At 59.0% G+C, this 26019-nt stretch overlaps 1 protein-coding gene across 1 annotated transcript; it reads right to left on the reverse strand.

Annotated features, from left to right (window-relative positions):
• Window positions 1–43: 43 nt before the first annotated feature.
• AEBP1 (AE binding protein 1) lies at window positions 44–9622 on the reverse strand. The gene is made up of 21 exons (XM_060020189.1): window positions 9344–9622; window positions 7361–7702; window positions 6758–6820; window positions 6559–6630; window positions 6293–6427; window positions 6150–6215; window positions 5379–5456; window positions 5173–5256; window positions 5008–5055; window positions 4259–4368; window positions 4041–4180; window positions 3616–3700; window positions 3372–3516; window positions 3184–3269; window positions 2898–3021; window positions 2434–2630; window positions 2166–2345; window positions 1612–1963; window positions 1392–1531; window positions 1139–1238; window positions 44–928 (listed from the first exon to the last, which is right to left on the reverse strand). Exons 1-21 carry the CDS (start codon window positions 9594–9596, stop codon window positions 321–323), a joined length of 3408 nt encoding a protein of 1135 aa, XP_059876172.1. The 5' UTR covers window positions 9597–9622; the 3' UTR covers window positions 44–320.
• Window positions 9623–26019: the final 16397 nt, after the last annotated feature.

A 26019-nucleotide genomic window follows, 5' to 3' on the forward strand; every position in this document is an offset into this window, starting at 1 on the left:
CCAGCTGGTCAGGATGGCAAGCGGTCAGTGACACATCTGCCGTGAGCTTGGTTTATTGGTGTGGCCGGAGCAGATGGTGGAGAAGTCTGCCCCCACCACCCCCCCGCACCCGGGCTCGCTCAAGCTGCCCCAGCCCGGCCCTGCAGCAGAGCGGCCGGTGGAGCAGACGCCTGACACAGACCCTGGCTCCTAGGTCTCCATCACTTCATGCCCCCTCCTGGCAGGGCCCACACCGGGGGTCTTTCCGTTTGCTGATGGCCGCTGAGCGGGCCAGGGCAGTGTGACTACTGGTGCAAGCTCGCGCGTTGGCAGACCTGTTCTCAGAAGTCCCCGAAGTTCACTGTGTAGGTCTCAACTGTGGTGAAGGGGATCTCCTGGCCCGTGACCATCTTTCTCTCCTCCTCCTCACCCTCCTCGGGCGCCAGCTCTGTCCCAAACTCCGTCACCACCTCCGTGTAGGTCTCGGTCTCTGACTCCTCCCAGCCAGCTGTGGTCTCGGGTGGAAAGTGCCAGGGACCCAGGGTAGAACTTGGGGCGGGGGAGGGGGCAAGGGAGGGGGTGGGGAGCAGTGTCGGGGGGGTGGGGGGCGACGTGGGGACGGTGGCCGGGCTGGCGGTGGCGTTCAGGCGCCGGAGCCGCATCTGTTCGCGCATGCGCAGCCGGTACTGCAGGCGGCGGCGTTGCATGCGCCGCTGCTGGGGGGTCATGGGGCGCGACGGGTCGATGTGCGGGATGGGCCGGTTCCCGTTCATGGCCATGATCTCCCGGATGCGCTTCCAGTTGGAGCGAGCCAAGATGAAGTTGCACTGGGTGGCCCCGATGTCGTAATCCACGTTGCAGGTCTTGGAGCTCGGGGTGTAGCCCTCTGCGTGGGCCGTCACGCGGTACTCCCCCGGGTTCAGGATGCGCCAGTAATCGCCGCCACTTGCTGCAGAGGGAGGACGGGTTCGGCTGCCTAGGAGTACCCCCTCCCAGGCCCCAGTCCTCCTGTCCGAGATCCCCCTAGCCCTCCCTCTGGGGGGCTCCAGAGGAGCAGGGACGTGCTAGGCAGGCCAGGCTTGCCTTGCCAACGGCACGTACAGATTTGGTGCCCCCCACCTCGGGAGGCAGAGCGGCGTAGAGGTATGAACTTGTGTACCTGTCTTCACTCCGTGGTTAATGCCGCTCACGGAGATGGTGGCGTTGGCGATAGGGATGCCCTGCTCGTCCGTCACAACCCCCTTGATGCCGCGGTGAACCTGCAGGGGAGGCAGGGCGGGTGTCCACATGGAGAGCCCACTGGGTCTGTTGCTGCCCTGTCCCATGCACGCGGTCCCCTCGCCCTTCACCACCCTCTCCCCAAATGCTGCCCCACTCCTCCACCTGCACGCCCTCCCCGGCAGCCCGCACACCTGCTCCATGAAGGTGAGCAGAGCTTCCTTGTTGTTCTCCCACTCTCGGGGCAGCTCACTCTCGTGAGGGAACTTGTCGCAGCCCAGGTAGATGGAGAGTTCCAGGCAGTTGGTGTGCAGGTAACTGAAGTCGTTGATAGCTGGGCAGGGCAGACACAGAGCCGCAGTCACCCCTGCCCACACCAGATGCCCCACCGCAGACCCTCCCAGGCTGACTCACTCCCAGAGCGGGGTTTCCACTTGGCCCCGTTGACGATGCCCATGCCGCCAGTGTAGTCCTGCGCTTGGCACCCTCCCCGGTAGGGCTCGGTCATGGTGAGGTGGGTAGAGGCGAAGGAGATGGAAAGCCAGCGGAAGATGGCGTGGTCTGGGGTCTCTTGGGCCTCAGATGCTTCTTCTTCGTCCTCTCCCCGGGCAGCTGCCATGGCTGCGGCCAGCAGCTGCTCCTGGCTGGGCGTGCGGGCCATGTCATAGGGGTAGGACACGAGCCGCTCGCCGCCGTTCAGGTTCGCTCCCAGCACGAAGGGGTTCTTCTCCATCCAGGCAATGATGGCCCGGACCTCCGTGGACACCTAGGGTGGCCAGTATGTGAGGTGTGGGCTACAGCCTCCGTCACCCTCCATGTAGACCCCATACTGGTACTCATGCCCCCTCAGTCCCTCCAAGGCCCTGCAGTCTCAGCACCCGGGCTGGGTAACCCACAGCCCACCCCCAAGTCCGGAGCTCCAGGACCCCAGGGTCCAGGCTGCTCCCACAGGCCCTGCTGGGCCTCACCGTGGCATCTGGAGACAGGTAGTGTTCAGGGATGGGCAGGTTATTGTTGGGGACCCGGTAGGGAACCCATTTCCTCTCCTCAGCTCCCCAGAGCACTGAGTTGAGATCCGGGAAGTCCTCATAGATGTCAAAGCCCTCCTCGGTCCACAGTCCCAGCGCCCAGTTCCCAAACTCTGAGCCCTGGGGGAGCAGGTGGGGGTAAGCATCAGCAGCCCACCCACAGCCCTGCCCCACCCTGGCCCTGCCTTACCCCCTTCCCTCTACCCACCGTCTGCGCTGCCACCTCGTAGCCGTCAGGATTCAGCGAGGGCACGAGGTGGATGCGCGTGTCCTGCACCAGGCTGCGCACGCGCGGGTTTCCGTCTCGGTACTCGCGGCACAGGTACTGCATTAGTAGCAGCAGCAGCTCTCGGCCTAGCACCTCGTTGCCATGGATACCAGCTGTGTAGCGGAACTCAGGCTCCCCTGTAAGGGCAGGAGCCTCAGCAACCAAGCAGCCTCCTGAGGCCTGAGGCCCAGGGGATCTGAGGAAGGACCCAAACCGGCCTCATCCCCAGAGGGGTGAGGGTGGCTGAGGACTGTAGGGCCCAGCAAGGGGCTCCAAAGATAGGGGGGAGGTGGTGAGCTGGAAACATCAACGGCGCAGACCCAGCTACAGTGCCAGGGCCTTGCCTCTATAATCTGTTGGGCGTGGGGAGGGCCAGGCCTCCAGGGGGCTGTCGGGGCCCTCACCCAACTCGTGATCCCCGGGGTTGTCCGAGATCTCCATGGCGTAGATCTTGAGCCCACGCGAGCTCTTCCCTAGGCTGTATGTGCGGGTGATAGTGGGGCACTGCTCGTTCACCACCTTCATCAACTGGGTGCCAGAGAAGACACAGAGTTACGCAGCCCACCTACTCCCGCCACCCCCAGCCCACCCGCAGTGACCACATCTCTCCCACGGCCTGGGTCTGCTCTATGGGGAGGCTCCCCTGTTAGCCCTGAGCCCAGTCCGTGGCCTCAGGACAAGCACCCCAACCTGGCGCATGTCCTTATAGCTGTGGTGCCGGAAGTCCAGGTCGTCGGTGGTCAACACCTCGTTCTGTGCATAGTAGTTGTGGACAGCTGCAGAGGGTGGGCAGACAGGGCCTTGAGCTGGCCACCTGCCAGCCCACCGCGGGTTGCCCCAGCTTCCCATCCATGCCCCTGCCAGCCCCCTGCACTCACGGGACATGGGGCACCCCAGCACCTCCAGGCGCATGCATAGGCTGCCGTTCCAGGTGAGTGGGTAGATGCGGATGAAACGGGCCACCACTGGCTCCGGGAGCTCGCTGAGCACAGGTGTGTCCTTGTCCACGTTCCCACGGAAGGTCTGGGAAGAGGCAGGCCTCAGAGCAGCCCCCAACCCCAGCCGAGAGCCCACCTGCGGTTCAGACGAGGGGCGTATAGAGCCGAGGGCTCAGGTGCCCACCATTTCCTCGTAGCCGTTGGTGTACATCACCCATGTCTGGCTGTCATTGCTGAAGCCCACGAAGAAGGAGGTCACGAAGTCGTCACTGGGGAGCGGATGGTGGTCAGGGTAAGGCTTCTCTCCCCGCCCCAGGTTCAGGCCCTCAGGCGGCCTGAGCCCCCTCTTCTGGGCCCAAGAACCTAAGAGCTAGCAGGTGTGTGGTGTTGGCCCGGATGTCGGGAGAGGCTGCCATGCCCGCTGCGTGGCCGTGGGCGACTGGTTTGCTTATCTCGACCCAGGGAACCGACCGGCCATAACCGAGGAGTGGCGGTGAGGTGGGGCGGGGGAGGGCCCTGGAAGGCCCACTGGAAAGTTCTGAACGGGACTCAGAGCTGTGCCTGGAGCCACCTGCCCCCACCAAGTGCCTGTGAGCCTGGTGGACTTACTGGATGCTGGAGTCGCGGCCCTGGGTGATGACGCCCGTGAACTTGGTGGTCCTTCTGGTGTCCACCTCGATCCACTGGGTCTGAGAGTCGTCCTCGGCACACCACGCCCCGTCGTAGTAGTCGTCCTCAGTGTCGCCGGCCTGTCGGGGACAAGCAGGGGGGCTGAGCAGGCAGGGAACCCCTACCCAGCTGGGAGATGGGCCCATCCCGACACCCACCTGCATGTTGAGCCGGCCACGCTGTGCCCCTAGGCCGTGGCGCAGCATGGAGGAGGACCGGATCTGGTTGTCCTCGATGCGGTGCGACTCCATCCCGATGGGGGGGCACTCTGGGGACACGGCACCCCAGGCTGGTGGCCCCCTGGCTCCGTCCCTCCCTCCACCGAACCCAGAACGGAGGAGCCCAGCACCCACTTCCCCTCACATCAGGGGGCGCCAGTGAGGGCAGCTGTGCTCCAGCCTGTGCTTCCCCACCCTGAGCCTCAGCTTCCCCCTCTGGAGAATGGGCTGATGACACCAGGCTCCAGGGGACCATGGGGCTCACATGAAATCACAGGGACAGCCACCCCAGGGCCTGGCTGGTCCCAGGCATTGTCTGCGTCGGGGCCATCTGCGCACCTGCCTTGTGCCCCGAGCTCTGTCCCCTGGGGTCAGGCCCAGGACAGAGACACTCCAGGGCCTCTCCCTTTCGCGTTGCAGGACTTTAAGAGTAGGAAGGGGCTCTGGAGGCCTGGAGTGCCAACAGGAAGTCCGGGTTTGGGACCAATGTGTGGCCTTAGGTGGGTCACGTGCCCCATCACCGTCACCCTGCGGCCATGGCACGGCCCCAGCGCCGTCACACCCGCCCTACAGCCTCCATACATGCCCATGGCAGCCCCGGCGCTCGTAGCTATGCTGCAGCCCTCACAGCCCCCCCCAGCCCCCCGCACCTATCCCGCTCCCCCCGAGACCCCCAGCGCCTCACTCACTGAGTTGCTCTGCTGGAGCCCACTCCTCCAGCTCACCCTTCCGGGGCCCTGGGGACAACAAAGGGAGGAGGTGGTGCTGAGGGTCCCAGAGCAGCCGGGGGTCTGGCGGACCTCTCACGGGGACCCAGGTTGTGTGGGCCCAGCCCCCAGCCCCCAGAGACACACCTTTGTGGTCCTTGCCCTTCTCCACAGTCCATTTGTCATGCGTGTCCTCCTCCTTGGGCCTGCCGCCCTCCTTTTTGGGTTTCTCTGAAGGGTGGAAGCGGGGAGGGGCCTGTCGGCTTAGCCCCAGGCTAAGGGGGGCTTCAGGGGGCAGGTGGGGTGGGGGTCAGGCCTGCACGGGGGGCTGGGGGCAGCCTGGGTCCACTCACTCAGGCCCTCCTTCTCTTCATCTGTTTCCAGGCCAGGGTCAGGCTTCTGGGGCCTGGGAGGCCGGAAGTAATAGTCCACTGTGGGGAGGGAGAGCCCTGATGAGATGGCCCACCACGAGCCGGGGCTCCTAGGTTCACAGGAGCCCAGTGGGCCGGACTGGGCACGCGGTGCACAAGGTGAGGAGGTGAGATCAGGGTGGGCCTTAAAGAGTCCAGATGGGCTGAGACGAGGAGGGAGGGTCCTCCTGGAGGGGGAGGCTGCTTGGGCACAGGTGGGGTGAGCGAGACCCCGAGGAAGTCACCAGCCTGGCGCCCCCGCAGGGCGTGGCCCGGAGAAAGGTGGGGAAAGGCTGGGCAGGGAGTGGGGCACGGACATCGGACATGCCCCGAAGGACGACTGGCACCTGTGGCAGGAAGGGGGGTCTGGAGGGCTGAGCTGGGGCCAAGGGGTTGATGGGGACCGAGGCCAGGAGGAGGGGAATGGGGTCCAAAGGGGCCGGGAGCAGGAGGGAGCGGAAGGCGGCATGGGAGTCCCGAGGGACAAGGGGCGAGGTGGCCAGGATCGGAGCTCGGAGGGCCCGAGAGTGAAGCCCACTGGGGCTCAGGGCGATGGGGGGAAGAGCGAAGTTGGGAGCCAGGAAGACCCAGCCTGAGGGAGGAGATCAGGGGAGGGCGGCCAGGCCGGAGAGGGTGGCCAGGTAACTCCCACCAAGCTGGAGGCACAGGCAGCCCGACCTTGGGATGCAGAGGGCAGGGGCCCTAGGCACTCACTGTCGTCGTAGTTGGGGATCACGTAGCCGTCCCCATAGTTGGGTGGCAGCGGCTTCAGAGGCGGCTCTGTGGAGGTGGGAGGCAGGGTTGAGCCGGAGCCCCCTCGCCTGGCACCCCGCCCCCCAAGTCTGCCCGCATCCTACCTATCCTCTCCTCCGGGGCCTCGAACCCCGGCCCAGGAGGCTCAGCCTTCTCCTCGGGGCGCTCGGGCCAGAGCCTTTCCGGCCTTCTCCTGCTGGGGGGCGGCCTGGGCTGCTTCTGGCGCCGGATGTACTCAACTGGGGGAGAGGGGGGCGCTCGGAGCTGGGGCCAAGGCCAGGGAGGGTGGGGCCTCCGGGGGCCGGGGGTGGGATCCAGGCGGGGAGGCGGGGCCGGCGGGGCCTGGGTTGGGGGGCAGGGTCCTACTCACAGTCTTCGTAGTCCTCCCGCTCTATCTGGTCGTTGTAGTCCAGCGTGGGCTGCTCTGTCTCCTCCTCCGGCTCTGAGAGAGAGCGCTTGTGGCCGCCTCATCGAAGGCACTCCCCGACGCCGCCACCCCGGCCCACCCCGGGGACCCAGCAAGCCAGGGCGGTTGGTGCCCTGAGGCCAGGTGGCTGGCGCCCACTCACCAGGCTGGCGCTCCACGTCGGTCTCTCCTGCTGGGCCCTGCCAGGGATCTGGGAGGGGCCCGTCTGCAACACAAAGCCCAGGAGCAGGTGGATGGGAGGCCTGCCCTGACCACTGGCTGCACCGTGAGCCTCCACGAGACCCGGGCCCTGCCGACACCCCCTGAACAGCTCACTCCCGGGAGGCCCGGGCTGCTCTAGCCCTAAGCACCCTGCTGGCATTTCCAGGGGGCCAGAGAGCTGGACGGCTTTCTGGGGAGCCCAGGCCCTGCTGTCTGGGAGGACCTGCCGCAAAGCTGCCCCCGCAGGCGGGCACCCTCCAGGCTCAGAGCCCAGTGACGCTGTGGGCAGGTGGCTCTGGATGGGGCCCAGGGGACGGATCCCAGGACGGTGGAGAGCAAGCCCCCCACCACGAGGCTGCCAAGTACTTCCTCCCCAGGGGAGGAGCGGCACCGAGGGAGGGACAACAGTGAGGCCGCAGCGCCCACCCGGACTGGGGGCTCTGAGGGTCTGCGAGAGGCAGGGCCTCAGGGACCCGCCCTCAGCCCCCTCCCCCTGCAGCGCAGCAGGTCAGAGCCCCACAGTCTCAGAAGAGCCAGCACACACCTCCCTCCTGGGGCAGCTCCTCGAGGCCGGGGCTGACGACTGGGGGCAGTGGCCACTTCGGGCTTTCGGAGGGGGTTGGGATGGGGGCCTTCTTCCCAGCCAGAGGCCTCTTGTTGGCCTTGGGTGGCTTCTCCTTGGGCTTCTTGGTGGCCTTGGGTGGCTTTTCCTTGGGCTTCTTGGTGGCCTTGGGTGGCTTCTCCTTGGGCTTCTTGGTGGCCTTGGGTGGCTTCTCCTTGGGCTTCTTGGGAGGCCTGGAGGGCACCTCCGGGGGCTGCTTGGTCGCCTTGGGGCCTTTGTCCTTCTTTCCTTTCTTCCCTTTGTCTTTGGCTTTTCCTGGAGGTGCTGTTCAAGATGCAGACTCAGGTAAAATCAATGAAGAACCCCCTCTATGCCCCATGTGCCCCCCCACCCCCGGGAGGGTGCCTACAACCTGGGCAGAGGGGCTGCTGTTAGCCCTGCATTTCCCAGATGGGGGAAACTGAGAGGTGAAGCCACTTGCAGTCATGGCAGAGCTGGGACTGGCTTTCTGTCACCACCACACCTTGGCCTGGGTAGCTCAGCTTCCCAGGGGGTAGGCCCTCGTCCTCCCATCTCCCAAAACCTCCAGAGGAGCACCTCACAATCCCCTCTTTCACCGTACAGCCCCTTGGCCAGTCAGGGCCCACTATTCTGTGCTGGGCACAGAAGGGGCAGAGAGGTGACTAAGCCATCCAGGCCTGGGGAGACTGCCCAGTCTAAAGGGGGAGGCAGTCTCCTCCCTGCCAACTGCCACACAAAGTAAAGGGCATGGGCCCGGGGCCTCTCTGAAGCTAGAAAAGCTTCAAAGAAGAGCGACACTCATGGGCTATCCCCTATCCAGGGGTAAGGAGTCTGGGGTGGGTTGGAAGCCATAACCATAGGGGGTCCTGAGGCCACACAGAGGACAGCTAGGATAGGTGGGCACTGCAGCTGCTCGCCCATCTCGGAGTCTGGGGGAGGGAGGAAGCAGGGGCAGGGCCTAGGGCTGCCTATAGGAATCCTCCAGGCCCCTGAGCAAATGCTGTTGAAAATGTAATGGAGGAGTGGGGGCCACATGACCGAAATACTGGAAAATCTACAAAACGCAGACAGTCAGGAGAAACAGAGCTGCCACAGCAGCGTGCAAGAGGCCGGGACAGCAATCTCGACCGGAATGGCGGGGGAGGCCGCGATGGGTCCCAGGGAGGAGCCAGGAAAGATCTAGAGCGGGATGAAGGGGAGGAGCTGCTGACCTCAGGAATGATGGACGGTGCCCTGGAGTCTCCTGGGAGAGAGATCAGCAAGACCCCTGCCCACCCTCCGGAAGGTCACAGTAAACAGCTAAGATTTATTGACAGCTGATTATATAAGAGGCACTAGGCTACATGCTTTGGCGATGCATCACCTCGTTTAATTTTCACAATAACCCAGGACTACTGCCCAGTGCCTCTGGGAGCCTTGTGGAGACGAGGGTCTTCTGCAAGGCCCTCCCCCGGCTCTGTGCTCCTGGAGTAGGAGGCCAGGCAGCACAGGTAAAAGGCTGGTGTCCCAGGCTGGGACTCTGGCAGTGGTGTGGGCACGGCCAGCGTGTGCCACAAGCACACTGAGTGGCCCCATCAGGACGGCAGGGCCGTTCCCGTTCAAACTGACCTGGGCAGGGGGCAGCAAAGTCCCCAGTTAGTTCATGTCTAGTCCCTCTGGGGGTTTGGGGCTGTGCATGACGGATTGGGAGGACCCAGTTCCACTGGGCAGTGGACCTGCTGGATGCATCTCCAAACCCAAAGGGCTCCAAGCCAGCACTGACCTCTGCCTGGCACAATGTCCCGCCAGATATCTGGGCTCTCTTGTGCCTTACAGAGCCATTCCTCACGCTGGGCAGACTGGACCTCGGCCAGACACCACCGAGGCCCGCCATTCAAGCCTGAGGTGCAGGTCTCCCCGAGGCCCCCCATCACACCGAGGGCCACCCCTACCCGGTGCTCTTACCCTCTTCGGCCACCCCCGGACGCGCCCCCGGCTTGCCCCCTGTCTGGGCTTTGCGGACGGGAAGGGTGGGTTCAGGGGGTGGTGGGGCCTCCACGTCGTCCTCCCGGGGCTCGGACTCCAGCTCCGACAGGAAGCCCTCGAGGAACTCCTCGATCTCGTCGTCGGTCAGCACAGTCTGCGGGCGCCCCCCGGGGCACAGTGCCAGCAGCGCCAGGAGGCAGCCGAGCAGGGGCGCCCCGCGCAGGACCGCCATGGTCGCGGCCCGCACGGGGGGCGGGGGGGGGGGGCCTCCGGGGAGGGGCGGGCGGGGGCTCCGGGGAGGGGCGTGGGGGGGGGCTCCGGGGTGGGCAGGGGACTCCGGGGTGGGGCGCTGAGGGCTCCGGGACGGGCAGTGGCTTAGGGGTCGGTGTGGGCTCAGGGATGGTCTGGGGGTTCCGAGGCGGTGGCGGCGGCTGGGAGCTCAGGTCCCGCGTGGCGCGCTCCCGCGCGGACCGCCTTCTCCAAAGCGCCAGAGGCGGCCGGGGCGGGGGTGCTGGGGCTTCCGGAGCCGGCTCCCCCCACCCCCGGGGAAGGAGGAGGAAGGGGAGGAGGAGCCGGGCGTGGACGGAGGGGCTGCGGGGGGAGCCGAGCAGTCCCGGCGCCGCGCGCGCTTGGCACTTCCCGGAGTGGGAACTGCGGGCTGTGTCCCGGGCCGGGGCCCGCGCCTTGGAAGAAAGGCCGCAGGGAGGGAGCGTCGGAGGGGACGCGAGGTCCAGAGGGTGCGGATCGGAGCGCTCCGACGCCCCTGCCCCGCGCCGTCTGCGACACCGCCCCCAAGCCGGATGGGAACTGGAGGCGAGATGCCCCAGAACCGGCTGGAGGTGAGCGGGACCCCTGATGGCAGAGCCAAGCCACGAACTCAGGCCTCGAGGACCCTCCCCATCTCGGGACCCGCAGCAGTGTCCCCACCTATCCTTTCCTCCCTCTGGAGCCTTGGCCTGGCAGCTCTGCCAGCTGTCACCAGCCTTCATTCAGACATCCAGCTAACCTCCCAGGTCCGTGAGAGCCGGGCCCTGTGCTGGTCCCCCTGGGAGGGACCGCACTTTGGGAATTCACCCTCTAGTGAGGGGGACAGGTGCAAAACCGCCCTCAAGGCAGGCTAACTGCTCTACTGGAGGTAGGAGCCCCCATGTAAGATTGCCCCTCCCCTCCCAAGGGACTGACATACTAGGTCAAGTTTGGAGGGAGGGTCAGAGATGGAGCAGGGAGAGACGGACGAGATGCCTTTCAAGTTGTATTAAACTGTGTGTGTCATTCATAGGCATGGGCTGTCAGGGGTGTGGAGGGACTCAGCACTCACACAGCAATTTCCATACAAGCTCAGGGGGTTCTTGCCCTCCCCTGCACTCCCAGCAACAGAGGGAGGGATCCCAGATGAAGAGCCCGGCACGGAGGTGGGAGGCAGCCAGCTGGCTTATGTGGCCCCATTCTAGCAGATGGTACAGCCTCAGGTGAAGCCAGGTCAGATCAAGGGAATATTTTAGGGGCGGTGCGTGTGAGCCCAGCTCCGTGTGGAAGATGTAGGGGCCACAAAGGCATAGGAGATCAGACACTACCCCTGAGGACATGGGCCAGCTGGCAAGAGAGGATGGGTACCTTCAACCCAACAAACCTGGGTGCTGGGACCTACCACGGGAACAGTTCACTCACCACCCGAATAGGAGCCACAGATGTTTACGGTCGGTTCCCTCCCCTATGGTTTCTTTTACTATCTCCCCGCAAAGAACATTTCTTCACCTCTAGGGATACACTGCTTTCCGAACAGCTGAGATCCCAACCAGGACAAACAGACGTTCCTCTCCTTCCTCTTACCAGAACCCAGTTTTTTAAAACTGTGTTTGCCATAGCTCCAGCTACCATATGGACCAGACGCAGCAGGGGCATGTAGATTGGGTAGTCAGAGAATCCCAGGATCGATTAGTAATGTCTGCCATGGGTGTTGGCTTAGGGAGTTATGCCATGTGTACCTGGTGTTTCCGTAAGTCTCTCCCCAGGGGCAGGTGTTGGCTGGCCCCAAATGGGCATGACACCTAAGGCCAGAGCTCCCAGAACGTTCCTCCTTGATGGGATGAGGAAGCAAGAAAAAGCACATCTGGAGCCCATGGGCCAAGTTTAGCAGCAGTCAGCCCTGAGCCAACGTTGTCTGAGGGTTTGGCCCAGTTGGGAAAACCCAGGAGAGCCTGAGATGATGAACAGGCAGCAGCCAGGGAGCGTCGTGCGAGCTGCTGGCTCAGCCCGGGACTGGGGGCAGGACCCAGGGGGCTCTCCCTTCTCTCACCACTTTCTTTCAAGGCCCTTCATTCGCTGCTCACTGGTTTGTACTTAGAAAGGCAGTGGGACTATGTCAAGAGCTGGTCCCTACAGGCAAATCCCAGCTCCGCCCTCCTGGCCATCTGATCACAGCAAGTAACCTCACCGCTCTCCGTGGCCTCACTGCCGCTGACCAAACAGGGACTTTGCACGTGCTGTGCCGAGCGCAATTTCAGCACTCGCGACCCAGCAGCTTCCAGTTCTTGTCAGTTCCCTTAGGAGACCAAGACCCACCTGGGCTCTCGGAGGACGCCACCCCCACCCCCCCAGTTGGGCCTCCTTGTCCCTGTGCTGTCCTCGCCCTGCCGTGTGTACCCAGGCTGGTCCTGGCAGCAGTAGGATGAAGAAAGCTCTTACCCATAAATGTCCTCTGCGAGCCTCTGAATCATCGCTCTCGAAACTTTTGTCTTGGAATTTGTTCTGTTGCCCCCAGTTGAGTGTGTCAAATAGGGAGGCCCAAGGCTGGGGGTGGGGGGTGGTGGCGGCTGTCGAACGTCACTTCCCTGGGAACAGCTCCCGAGTTCAGCTGGCTCACACGTGGATCAGATTTGGGCTCAACATCCTCTGCCAGGGAAAATAGAAGCCCTCAGAAAATTAGAAAGAAATAGCAAGAGGCTTCTGCTCAGTCACAGTGAGTCACCAACAGAAACATGAACAGAGGCCTGTGGGGAGCTGGGCTCTGGGGTGGGGTGGGCAGCGAGTTGGGGGCCCCCCGCCCCCTCCCACCCAAGAGTCTGGGCAGGTGGAGGGGGGCAGTGCTTCCCCCGGTGGGCAGGGCTGGGACTCCACTTAGCTTTAAGACCTGCACTCAGGAAATCCCGCAGACCTAGGCCCATCAGGACCTGTCATCTAAACCAAACTCCCCAAGGGCAACAGCCCAGGCCGGGAAGAGGCAGGCCAAGAGGCGGGAAGCTTGCGGCCTCCTGTGGCTGCCTTTCACCCTTCTGGGATCCAGGCCCCCTGCCAGCGGGTGGGGTGTCTGTACCCATGTCCAAGGGCTCTCCTGAGCTAGTCTGGGAGTCCGCTGGACGTCCTGGGTCCCCTCACCTCCAGCTACCTAAGAGAAGGCTGGGCCTTTCCCTCCTACGAAGCAAGGCCTACCCTAGGGGCTGCAGCAGGACTAGGCTCACAGGCAGAGACAAGGCGACATCTCACCCTGGTGGATCAACCCTTGCTGCTTCCAGAGCTGGGGAGCAGAGTTCTTGGGGGAGCCTGACATGGGCTGGGTATGTGTGTGTGTGTGTGTGTGTGTGGAGTTTTCCTGCAGCCTTGTGAGGGTCAGGCTGGCGGAGCCCACACATGCAAGGGTGGGGAGAGGAGGGGGCGGGGCCTGCACTCTCACTTCTGCCCAGGCTGGGGTCGGTCCAGTTTAGCTCATGGGCCAAGAGCTTACCTCTGAGGGCCATTGAGGAAGAACCATATGCCAGGAGGGCTGCCTGCCAGGGTGGGAGGTCCCCAGGAGAGACACCTGGCTGGGGGCCGAGGTGCCCGTGCTTGGGGTCAGCAGCAGGGGCATTGCAGAGGTCTGCAGAGACCCATCTGGGAGGAATGGTGCAGTGCAGAGGCCCTGTGGACTGCAGCGAAGGGCGGGGTGCGGGGGGCGATGGCGGTGGGGGAATGTGGACATGTAGGCAAAGCTGTCACATGGGGGCTTTGCCCCTGTCAGTAATGCCCTCAGCGGGGCGGGGGTGGGCGGGGAGCCAGAAGCTCCCACGTTGGGAAGGGGGTGAGCAGGTGGAACGGAAATGGAACCCACCCTCTTCCCACTATGGTGGGGTCAGTCCCCCAGGGATGAGAAATCGAAGCTTGGCTGTAGTCAGGCTTTGCCTTGTTAATGCTTTCCGATGCGACAGCTTCCTGCATGAAAAGAAGAACCCAGGATGGACCTGGAGCAGCAGGGAGAGGGGCTCTCCTGCTTCCTTCTGCCCATCCTAGAAGCCACACTTAAAACTATGACCTTGAATAACTCGGTTTTCTCAGGCTGTAAGTTGGGGTGGGGGGGAATGGCTCCATGACCACTAGCAGTGCCCCGCCCCTGTTAGGAAGGGTCTCCCATTCAGACAGGCCTGGTCTAGCAAGGTTAGCCTCTTGTCTTTGCAGATCAGACAGTTTGGATCTCGAGGCAACTCTGGCTGGAGCCTTGGGAGGCATGAGGGTCAGTCTCATCCCTGCGTGGGCCCCAGGTGACCTTGATCCGTTCCCCTCTCCCACCAGACCTCAGGGTGGGAACCCTGAGGTCACTACAAACCTAGTGACCACACCTCCGCACGAGATGGAGAGATGATGGAGTGGCCCCATCCGAGCACTCACTCTCCGCGTCCAGGGAATGAGGGGGTCCCCGGAGGAGGGTGCCCCGAACCGTGGGTGGCCTCTCTTCCCTAATGGGAAGAGCCATGCTCTGGGACTCTCAGGGAACTCATCCATTCTAAAGGTTTCAGCAGAGTCTCTGCACCCAGGGGCACCACACCTCAGCTTCCTGAGTGTCTGAAAAGATGCCCCCAGGCCGTCCTTCTAGGACTGCCAGCCATGTTGGCAGGAGACTGCCTCATCCCATGTCACTGTAGCCTGAGAGTCCATGATCTCATCACCCTCCACTTCCTAGCCCCCAGCCCGCCCCTATCCCGCCCCAGCATCAGCCCCCCTCACTCTGGGTCCCCAGCGATCTAAGCACGTGTCTGTGGGTGTGTGTCCCTGACTGCGGCTCATTTGTTCACTGGGCAGGTCTCCACGGAGCTTTCCACAAGGTCCAGACCTGAGCGTGGTCCAGAGGCCCAGCAATCATGGAGGTATCCTTCCTCTGAAGATGTTCAGGCCAGAGGGAACAGGATGTGAGTGGTTGGACCTCCAGAACAGAGGGCACAGGGGAGGGCATCGAACCCCGGGAAGTGGAGTCCTGCCCTGTGGGAGAAAGGGAAGGGGGATCCCGGCGGGGGAGACCCTGTCTCCCGGGCTCAGACTCCTCAAGTCAGTCGCCTGCATCTCAGGTCCCAGCACGTGGACAGTGGGCTGGGCAGTGATGGTGCTTTTAATGCTTGTAGAGTATATGCGCCATCTTGCCCCGTTTTCAAGTAAGGAAACTTGGGCCCAGGGAGAAGTGATGTGTCCAGGTCACAGCACGTCAGTGATGGCGTGTCTATGAGGCCAGACCGCATGCTCTTTTCCATCCGGTTTACACAGCATCCGGCATCGGCCCGCCAGGCCGCGAGGCTACCAGCCCCTCCTGCTGAGGCCCGAGTATCACCAGGAGCCACCCTGGTGCCTCAGCCTGGGCAGAGGTGGGAAACTCACCTGCCAAAAGGACCAGTGTGTCCCACTTCTAACTGCGGCCGTGGAACACTGGGGCTGGGAGCAGTAGCGGCAGAGCTCCTCCAAGGCTCCCGCGGCCTCCAAGGCAGCAGCTCAGACCCGGCCCAGCTGGCCCAAATGAGTGTGTGCGGTGAGGTGGGGGTCGGAGTTGTAACTGGAAGGCTCTGGAAGCCGGGCCTCAGGACAGCAGGCCCTGGGATCAGGCACCAGCCCTCCCAGTCTCCTGGAGTCCTGAGTTGGCCTCGAGGGACCAAGCGAGAAGGACCCAGGCCCATCCGGTCCCTCTGCCCCTCCCTTTCAGGGGAGGGCCCTGGAAACGCCCTCTTGTCTACAGTTTGGACAACACCGGGGGTAAGTCTGCCCGGACTCACCAGGAGGGTGGTTCCCAGAGCCATGGGACCTGGGGTCTCCCAGACAGTGTCTAGCTGTCCGCACAACTGGCAGAATGATTTTCTTGGTTTCCAACAACTTGAAAACCACATGTGATTTTCCATAGTCTGGTGCCCCCGCCCAGCTCCCCAGGCCTGGACTGCTGAGTGAGCAGAGTTCACCGGAATTCCTTCCACTCACCGCAGGACCCAGCCCCCGGGAGACTGGGGGGTCACTGCAGCCGCAGGGGGGCTGATGGGCTGAGGGGCGGGAGGCGGGCTTCCAGTGCCTGAGTAATTCTGCAGCCCGCAGACTGGGATGAGGACAAGGGCTGCGTGTGGCCGTGTCATGTGACAATCAGGCAGGGTTGTCCGGTTCCAAACAGGCTCTACTGGAAAAAAGTATGCTCACCATTCCTCCCACCTTCATCTAAATTGACTCCGATGGATCGAAGATGTAGATGTTGAAAGAGAAGCCATCAAAGTAGTAAAAGAAAACATAGAAATCTGTGCTTATAATCTTCGTGGGGGAAGTCTTTCTAAGCAGAAACTGTAGAAGGATGGAGAATTTTGGTTGCATAAAAGCACTAGCTTTCTGTTCAGAATATCCTGAAAATGAAATTAACAGGCAAACAGAACACTGGAAATAGGTCCACAAGCCCTAGGTCAGAAAGCGAACATTTTAGGAGCTGCCCGTGGCCTCAGAGCCTCTCTCCAAGCCTCAGTTTCTCTCCTCCTTAAAATGGGATAATACTGACAGTATCGCTCCTTGTGAAAAGGGCACAAAGTTTCACTGAGATAAATCTAGAAAGCTGTGCCTGAAAAATAGTAATTCTTTGAGAAAGGGAAAACATTCTTTACATTTTTAAAGCTAATTTGACCTTGTTTCCATTTTTAAAAGTGAGCCCCGAGATAGAGGCCAATTCACAAAAGAAGCGTAAGTGGGGACTTCCATAGTGGTCCAGTGGTTAAGACTCCACGCTTCCACTGCAGGGGGCACAGGTTCGATCCCGGATCGGGGAACTAAGATCCCGCATGCCACTAATAAACATATGCAAAAATGTTGGCCTCATGAAAAATTATGCAAATGCTAATTAAAATACACTGAGTAGTACTTTTCCAATATCAAATTCCCAAAGATTAAAATCCTCCTGGTGGGCTTCCCTGGTGACGCAGTGGTTAAGAATCTGCCTGTCAATGCAGGGGACGCGGGTTCGAGCCCTGGTCCGGGAAGATCCCACATGCCGTGGAGCAACTAAACTCATGTGCCACAACTACTGAGCCTGCGCTCTAGAATCCGCGAGCCACAGCTACTGAAGCCTGTGCAGCTAGAGCCCATGCTCCGCAACAAGAGAAGCGACTGCAATGAGAAGCCCGCGCACCGCAACGAAGAGTGGCCCCCGCTCACCGCAACTAGAGAAAGCTTGTGCGCAGCAATGAAGACCCAACACAGCCAAAAATAAAATAAATAAATTTATTTAAAAAAAAAACCCTCCTGGTGGAGGCGGTACCAGAAAATCACTGTCTGAGCACTGTCCTGCAGGACCATTTGGCTGCAGAGATCAGAAACCCCACTGTGATGAGTAATTTTGTGTGTCCCCTGACTGGGCTAAGGGATGCCCAGATCAACGGTGAAACATTATTTCTGGGTGTTTCCGTGAGGCTGTTTCCGAAAAAGAGTCACTGATCTGAATCAGTGGACTGAGAAAAGCAGATGGCCCTCCCCAGTGTGGGTAGCCCCAATCTCTGCTTGAGCTGGGACGTCCATTTCCTGCCCTCGGACATCAGCTCTCTCGGTTCTCAGGCCTTTGGGTTTGCACTGAGCTGCACGACTGGCTCCCCTGGGCCTCCAGCTTGCAGACGGCAGATGGCAGCCTCCATAACCATGTGAATCAATCCTTCCTAATAAGTCTCTCTCTATACGTGTACATGTATCCTGCGGCTTCTGTTTCTCTGGGGAACCCTGCCTGATACACTCTCTAAAGCAGCTGAGCCCTGACAGGCGATCCCACAGGTGCCTGGTAGGACAGAGGGCCACCACGTTCCCCTGCAGCCCAGCCTTCACTGTTCACCCAGACCCCTCCATACACCAGAACTTCAGCCTGGACTTCAGCTCGATGCATTTCCCAGAGGGGACTTGGAACTGGCAACTGGACTCCACCCTATACCTTATTCCAATCAGCTGCTGGAGGGGTCGGCCATGTGCCCAGGTATGGCTGCACCGGCCACCTCCCCTGGAGCCAGAAGAGGACCCGAGGCCTGGGTAGGCCCTGGGCTCATCTTCTCGGGAAACTGGACGCCAGCCTCATAAATGAGCATGTGCCCCAACATCTGCACCCCTCTGCCACTCCAAGGACAGATTTTCCCGTTCTGAAGTGCATTGTGACCTCAAGGTGGGTGAAGCATGTGACTCTGGAGGTGGCGAGCCTGGGATGTCCATCCTGTCCACAGGGACTTTGGAGAATGAGGTGCTGCATTAGGCCCTGAGAAGGCCTCCCCTGCCCCACCCCCCACCCCGCCCTCAGACTAATACAACACGTTCCTGATTTAGTGGGAGGAAATCCCACCGACAGGTGGGCACGTCCTGCCTCAGGGGACGTATTTGCTGTTCCTTCTGCCTGCAGTGTCCTTCCCAGCTTCTCACTGAAGCTTCCCCAGCTGCCCTTCATAAAACTTCAGCCCTCTCCTACATCTGCCAAAACAAACCATCCCACTCCCCTACTTTATTTCTGACATATTGACCCATTGGGCGATACTGATGGTGCTAATGGCTCCAGTTAAGTGGCCTCGCTGTGCCCATGCCCTTTGCCCTGTGCCTTGTAACCTTGTAGGCCCCTCCTACTCTGACTACAGGCTTGGCCATGTGATGGCTTTGGCCAGTTGGACAGGAACAAACTTGGTCCAAGGAGAGGCTTGAAAAAACACTTGAAGCATCCTCTCTCCCCTTCCCCACAACCTTCCAGAACGATGAGAGCACACCTGGGCTGTCCTGCTGGAGGACAAGACCACAGGGAACAAAGCTGAGACCATGCAAAACAGGCTGCCACAGCCAGTGGGACACAAGAGGGAGACCAGTGAGACCAGCCAAGCTGGGCTCAGATGGGCAGAGCTGCCCAGGCAGCTGGCAGGCAGGTGAGCAATAAATGTGATTGTCTTAATCTGCTGAGTTGGGTGGTTGGTTACTCAGCAATAGCTAACACTCATCTCAGATGTTTATCATCTGTCTCCCTACCAGCAGTGCCAGTGTCGCAAGACCAAGGGATCAGGGGCTGTGATATTTCCTACTACAGCTCTTTGGCCCACAGAGGCCCTGAGTAAATATCTGTTAAATGACTAAATACAGAATAAATACCGTAACAGAATCTTGTGAGACAGACAACAGTCCTGGAGCTAGTCAGAACTGAGTGGAGGGTGGTACTGACACTGGTGAAGAGAATGGCAGTGGGCGAGCACCAAGGGAGTCTCGATAACTGATGCAGGTCCTGTCTGTGAGCTTCAAGACAAAGACCAGGGCTTCCCTGGTGGCGCAGTGGTTGAGAGTCTGCCTGCCGATGCAGGGGACATGGGGTCGTGCCCCGGGAAGATCCCACATGCCGCGGAGCAGCTGGTCCCGTGAGCCATGGCCTCTGAGCCTGTGCGTCTGGAGCCTGTGCTCTGCAACGGGAGAGACCACAACAGTGAGAGGCCTGCGTACCGCAAAAAAAACCCCAAAAAACAACAAAGCAAACAAACAAACAAACAAAAGACAAAGACCAGCTCAGAGTCCCCTTCCTTTCATTTTGTTGCTCCTCCATCTCAGCATCTGGCTTCCATCTCATGATGCAAAACAGCTGCTTGAGATCCAGTCATCATTGCATCATCCCAGCCAGTAGAAAGGCATAGAAGGGCACCATCTCTTCCATTAAGAACTTCTTCCAGAAGCTCACACAAAGCTCCAAGTTCATTCCATTGGCCTTGGCCAGAACTCAGTCACAGCCATACCCAGCTGCAAAGGAAGCTGAGAAGTGGAGTCTTTTTTCTGACAGCCTTGTGCCGGCTAAGTGTGAGTTCTGTTATCAAAGAAGAATGAGATAAATACTGAGGAATAATTGACAGTCTTTTCTACAGCTGACATTATTTTCACTTGTGTGTCTGGTAAGATTACTAAGATCTTCAAAAGGTGTTAAAAAAAAAAAAACAACAACTAGCATCTGGTAGAGGAAGGTGTGAAAGCTGAAATCCCAGGGAAGATAAGAATAAGAAACACGTCGTGGTATTAGCCATTTTATAATCAGTTTGTGTGTAAGGTATTCACATTCTTGCATGTTTGTCTGCAGACCTGAGCCAGAAGCCCAGCCAGCAAAAACAAGACGTGCTGACCAGCTCTGTAGGAGGAAGGGGACCCCTAGCAGGTATGCATCCCCAGCTCCACAACCCCTGCCATTAGTGTGGAGTTGCAGAGCGCCCCCCAGGCCGCTGCCGCGCCCAGAGTTCTCAGTGTTGAAACCCATAGCTGCCGTCTCTATCCGGATCTTCCCCCTGAGAGCCAGGCTTCTCTAAGGAGTTGTTCACACTCATTTTTCCACTTGCTCAGTCCCAGGGAACTGTTCCTGCACCTGGCACTCTCACCAGGCCCCAGGGATCGCCCAGAGCCACCAGAGGCCCCGTCGTGACCTCCTTCCGGGCTGGCTCGCCGTCCTCCTCCCCTGCTTCCGTGGTGGCCTTTGCAGCACCAGTTCCCTCCCAGTACACACCACGCAGCCCTCACCCACCAAAGGCCCAGACCCCTGCCCACCTTTTAAATCATCCACTGATAGTTCTTTGCACAAACACCATCCCAAAGAGAGAAGGGGTCAGACTCCATGTCTAGAACCCCAAAGACCTGGATTCTGGGAGATCACCATCACATGGGCCTCCGAGGCCGGCCCTCAGGGTCTCCCACGGGGATGTATAAGCTCAGTCGAGCCAGCCGTGGGCCTCACAGGCTCACCTCGGGCTCGGGGTCATCTCCTAGCAAGAAGCACTTGCTGAGGGCAGTAAGAATAGGATACATGCATTTAGTGCCAGGAAGACTCGCCCAGCCAGAAAGTGTCCGTAGACTGGCTCCATGTGTGGGCATGGCCACCCCAAGTCCACACAGGGAGGACCCGTGCCCTGGGAGCTTTCTCTCCAGCAGAGGAGACAGATGCTCTGGGCCAGTGGGCTGGGGGACATGCAGGGACCCAACCCGGACTGGGGGACCAGCAGAGGCTTCTGGAGGAAAGAGTGAGGGGGATGAGCTGGGTGAGTCCCTGCAGGGAGGGGACGGTAACCCAGGAGCGGGGACTGGACATACGAAGACCCTGCTGTAGGGGAACTGCCGAGGGGATCTCAGGATGGGCACAGTGTGGGCAGGGGGCTGAGGGCAGCGTGAGGCCCGGGTAGGTCAGCAGACCCCTGGAAGCCAACTTGCACTTGGGTTCTGTGCTGTGGGCAGTGGGACTTCGTGCGGCCATGTGGAGATGGGGAGGGCAGAGGGGTCATGACGGGCAGGGATGCCAAGCGGGGGAAGATGCTGGGGCAGGACCCGCAAGACCTGGGCCCAGCGGATGACAGAGGAGCCAGCGAGGCTGCTGGTTGGGAACTGGTGGGTGGGAATCCAAGAAGGCCCACAGGAAAGTAGGTACAGGGAGAGGAGGGGTAGACCAGCATGGGGGGCCTGCCCTTCAGACAGCTGGTCACACGGTCCTGGAACCGGGACCGTGAACCTGGCTGTGTGGGAGTGACGGAGGGGTGAAGGGGAAGGGCAGATGCACCCAGGGAGTGCGTGGGGAGTGGGACAGCGACCTCACCCCTTCCAGGTTTGATGAAAGGATCAGATGTTATGTGATGGTGGCCACTTTGCCCTAACCCCTGCCCCTTGAGATGCCACATCCCCAAATGAGCCTGTGCTCCTCACGGGACTTGCAGGGCCTGCAGGTGGGCCCCGAGTGCCTGCGCCGGGGTGGGCACACGGCGGTCCTGCCGACCTTGCTGCTGGGTCTGAAACCCTGCCGGCTGTGAGCCATTGGAAACAGGGGTGGGGCCTGGGAAGTCTCAGGGTAACTCCCACCCCACCCCTGCACCCCTGCGGTCAGGAGCCCTGGGCTAAGCACCCCTACCGGGCCTCTCTGCTGCTGGTTCTAGGTCTATCTAAAACTCTTCTTGGGACTTCCCTGGTGGTCCAGTGGTTAGGACTCTGAGCTTCCACTGCAGGGGGCACGGGTTCTGTCCCTGGCTGGGGAACTAAGATCCCGTAAGCCACGTGGCACGGTCAAAAGAAAACTCTTCTTATTACAAATCTCTTTATTATGCAATTGGTGTGTGCTCATGGCAGGAAAATTAGAAAACACAAGTAGGCAAAATAACAAACTGATTATGATAAGTTTTTCTGAATTTCAAACTGTCTGATCCCCCAGAGAGAACAAGTAACAGTTTGTGACATAATCAGCCGGGAGTTTTGGAAGCACATTGACCAGGAATTCTGTGATGGAGCTAGGCTCCTCGGGTCACATCTGTGAAATGATAGAAAAAATATATATTAGTCTCTGCCCTCGGTTCCTGGCACAGAGCTCCTAAATCCCTTGGAATTTCCTAAGTGATAAGAACGTGAGGAGCATCTTTTGTTCTAATATTTGGTCTTTGAACCCACTCTCTGGCACAGAGCTCCTAAATCCCTTGGAATCTACTGGGTGGAAGGAGGATCTTTTGCTGCAATTCTGTGACTCTAAGTGGGTTCCTGGATGGCTTCTGGATCAGGGCTGGTCACCAGAAAGATCAAGCCATGATAAGGAGCTTGGAACTTTCAGCCCAGCTGGAGATGGAGTTAATGATCGATCGTGCCTGTGTGATGAAGCTGGCTATATAAAAGTCCCTAAAGATGGGGTTCAGAGAGCTCCTGGCTGGTGAATACATCCATATGATGGGGGGCTCACTCCAGCTCCACGGACACAGAAGCTCCTGTGCTCAGGGCCCTTCTGGACCTTGCCCTGTCTATTTCTTCATCTAGCGGTTCACTCATATCCTTCAATATCCTTTGTAATAAGCTGGTTATCTAGTAGGTAAACTGTTTTCCTGAGTCCCGTGAGCTGTTCTAACAAAATATCAAATTGGAGAAAGGGGCTCATGGGAACCCCAGCTTATGGCCAGTTGGTCAGAAGCACAGGTGACAACGTGGACTCAATGTTGGCATCTGAAGTGGAGGCGGGGCCAGGCGGGTCTGCACTCACTCTGGTCAGCGTCACAATTGGGTTGAACTTAGGACGCCCAGCTGGTGCTGGAGAATTGCTGGGTGTGGAAAACCCACACATCTAGTGTCAGAAGTGTCACGTGAGAATAAAGAAGAACACAGGGATGTTTTTCCAAGGCAGCACCCCAAGGCTGCTGTTCACCAGCTGTGCAAACTCCAGCAAGTCACTTGACCTCTCTGTGCCTCTCTCTCCTTCCCAGCAAGATGGGAACATGGATGTCATCCACTGACAGGAATGTCCTGGGCCTCAATGAGCTGACACGTGTAAAGTGCTTAGAACTGCTCCTGGCAGAGAGCGCTGCTCTCATTTTAAGTGCACATGCTTAAAAAAAACATTTTATTATTGAAATTTCAAACATATCCAGAAGTGGAGAGGTGATATGCCGAACTTTCCGCCTCTGTCATCAAAGTTCTCAACTCAAGGCCCATCTTGTTTCATCTGTGTCCCACCCTTTCCTCCGCCTCGACATGATTTTGAAGCAAATCCCAGACATCATATGATTTCACCAGGAAATATTTGACTGTGTACTTCTAAATGAAAGGACTCCCTCTGCTTGCCTCTCTCTCTCTCTCTCTCTCTCTCTCTCTCTCTCTCTCGCTCTCTCTCTCTCGCTCCACCATAACCTACGTAATGATAGATAACTCTCAACCACGTTTCTTTTTTCTTTTTAAATTAATTAATTAATTAATTTTTTGCTCCTTTGGCTCTTTGCTGCTGCGCGAGGGCTTTCTCTAGTTGCAGCGAGCGGGGGCTACTCTTCGTTGCGGTGCGTGGGCTTCTCATTGCGGTGGCTTCTCTTATTGGGGAGCATGGGCTCTAGGCGCACGGGCTTCAGTAGTTGTGGCACGTGGGCTCAGTAGTTGTGGCTTCCGGGCTCTACAGCGCAGGCTCAGTTGTTGTGGCGCACGGGCTTACTTGCTCCGCGGCATGTGGGATCTTCCCAGACGAGGGCTTGAAGCCACGTGCCCTGCATTGGCAGGTGGACTCTTAATCACGGCGCCACCAGGGAAGTCCCCCCCGCCCTGACTTTAGTTCTCTCCATGGCGCTTTGCCCTTCTCCCGTCCTCTCAGTTATCTGTGGCTGTGTGACAAAATGCCCTAAAGCTGATTTGTCTTACAGCAGCGGTGCTACATCATTCCTTACCATTCTGTGAGCCACTGCCTGGGGGAGGAGCCGGCTGACGCCACGTGCGGAGTCTGCTCACAGAATATGAGGAACGATCTAGCGCCGCTGCTTTAAGACGTCAGCCGGAAGCTGGTGTCCCGAGGGCTCCTGGTTCGCTGTTCACGTGGTTCCCAGCACCCACAGTGCAGCCTGAACTTCCTTCCGTGACAGTTGCCTTCCAAGAGGGCAGAAATGGAAGCTGCGTGCCCTCGTCAGGCTGAGCCCACGCATCCCACAATGTCGCTTCTGCTGCCTTCTGTCGGTCCAAGAAAGTTCCAGGGCCGGCCCCCTATTAAAAGGAGGGGATAGACCCCACCTCTTGCTGGGGAGAGCATCAGAGGCACGATTGGAGAAGGGTGTGCACGCCGAAGGGACTGGTTCGGCCATGCTCTCTGTGCCCCGTGGCACCACCCGGCACCGTGTGCATTCTCCTTATTTGTCTGTCTGTCTTGCCTCTACAAAAATGGAATGAAGGCAGGTCCTTCTGTGCGTCTTATATCTGTACCCCCTGCACTTAGGGCAACACAGTTTTGTTGAATCCGTGGTTGGGAGGCTGGCTCAGAAGTCAAACAGCCACTGTTTAAATCATAATTGTGCCTCTGTGTGCACTGTAAACTCGGAAAGAGTACTTTGGCTCTCGGCCTCAGTTCTTCTATCTGTAAAATGGGGGAAGTAATAGCAGTACCAATTCCATACAACTGGGGAGAGAATAAAGATGTAATAGAACAAATAATTAACACAATACATGGCCTATACCAAGCCCTCCATAAATGTCAGTAGTTGTACTGACTAGCATCCCCCCGGCCCCACTATACCCAGATTCCATCCTTTTCCATCTGCATGCGGCCCTGACCACGGACACCCTCCTGAGCTAACCACCCACCCCCCTTTCCTCCAGTGAAGGACAGACTCTGACCTTGACCTGCCCCATATCCTGGGGCAGGCTGCTGCCTCCCTATCTGGCCTCTCAATACCCTCCACCCCGTGGGCCACCGTCCATGACAACCTTGGGCATTGAGCCAAACTTTCCAGCCCAGGGCTCTCCTTGAAGCTGATAAGCTGGAACTCCCCACAGCCATATCTGTGTTTTATTTCAATAACAGTAGTAAATTGGAAAATACCTAAATGACATTGGGTCTGTTCACTCAAGAACGTAATAATGTCATATTCTGCCTTAATATCAATGGAATTACCTCTGGTGGAAAGGGTAGACAGTTGTGTCAATTTGTGACGGAGTTTGGTTCAGCAAACATCCCTCTTCTCGTAATTCTTCCAGACCACTTAGCCCTTCCCCTAGGGATTACCAACCATGCTGAGTCAGGGCTGGTTGGACAAATGAACGCTAAGAGCCTTCATTTTAAGGACACATCTATCTATTTTCCATCATTCTTAGGCCAAGTCCCCATGGTGGGAGGGAGTCAGGGATTCTTCTCTACCCCTTGGCCCAGTCTTCCCACTCCAGATCTTGTCCCAGGCCTCCAAGCCCCCCACCTCCTTCTTACACAGAGCCCATCTGTTTGTGTCCCCCCCTCCCCCAAATCCACATGTTGGAATCCTGATGCCCAAGGTGCTAGTGTTAGGAGGTGGGGCCTTCTGGAGATGATTAGGTCATGAGGATGGGGCTTTCGTAGCTGGGATTAGTGCCCTTATAAAAGAGGCACCATGTCTCACCCCCTCTGACATATGAGGATACAGTGAAAACTCTGCAGCTTGGTAGCGGGCCCTCACCAACACTGAATCTTCCAGCACCCTGATTCCACATGTCCAGCCTCCAGAACTGTGAGAAATTAATGTCTGTTTTTTTCAAGTCACCCAATCTGTGGTATTCATTATAGCTGCCTGACCAGACTTAGACACCATCCAACAAGCAAAGGGAACCCACGTTTTCCTTAAAAGACAGTATAGTTTCTCAAAAATAAAGCATCTCCTTTGGTCACATAACCTGGCAGGCCCATGGCAAGCCACAGTCCCTGGCATGAGCACATCTATTCCTATCAGAAACTATATCCTGCAGCTCTGACGGATTTTTGCAGAGATCCATGATGGGCCATGGAACCTGTCAGCAGAGTCCAGGGCTGAGCCTGGGTCGGAGGTGTGGACTCAGGGTAGTAGATTGAATGGTGCCCCCCCTGCCAAATTCATGCCCATGAGGAACCTCAGACTGTGACCACATTTGGAATAAGGGTCTTTGCAGATGTAATTAAGAATTTCATGATGAGGTCATCCTGAATTAAGGGTGAG

The sequence above is a fragment of the Delphinus delphis genome, chromosome 9, assembly GCF_949987515.2.
Source record: "Delphinus delphis chromosome 9, mDelDel1.2, whole genome shotgun sequence".
Classification (NCBI taxonomy): domain Eukaryota; kingdom Metazoa; phylum Chordata; class Mammalia; order Artiodactyla; family Delphinidae; genus Delphinus; species Delphinus delphis.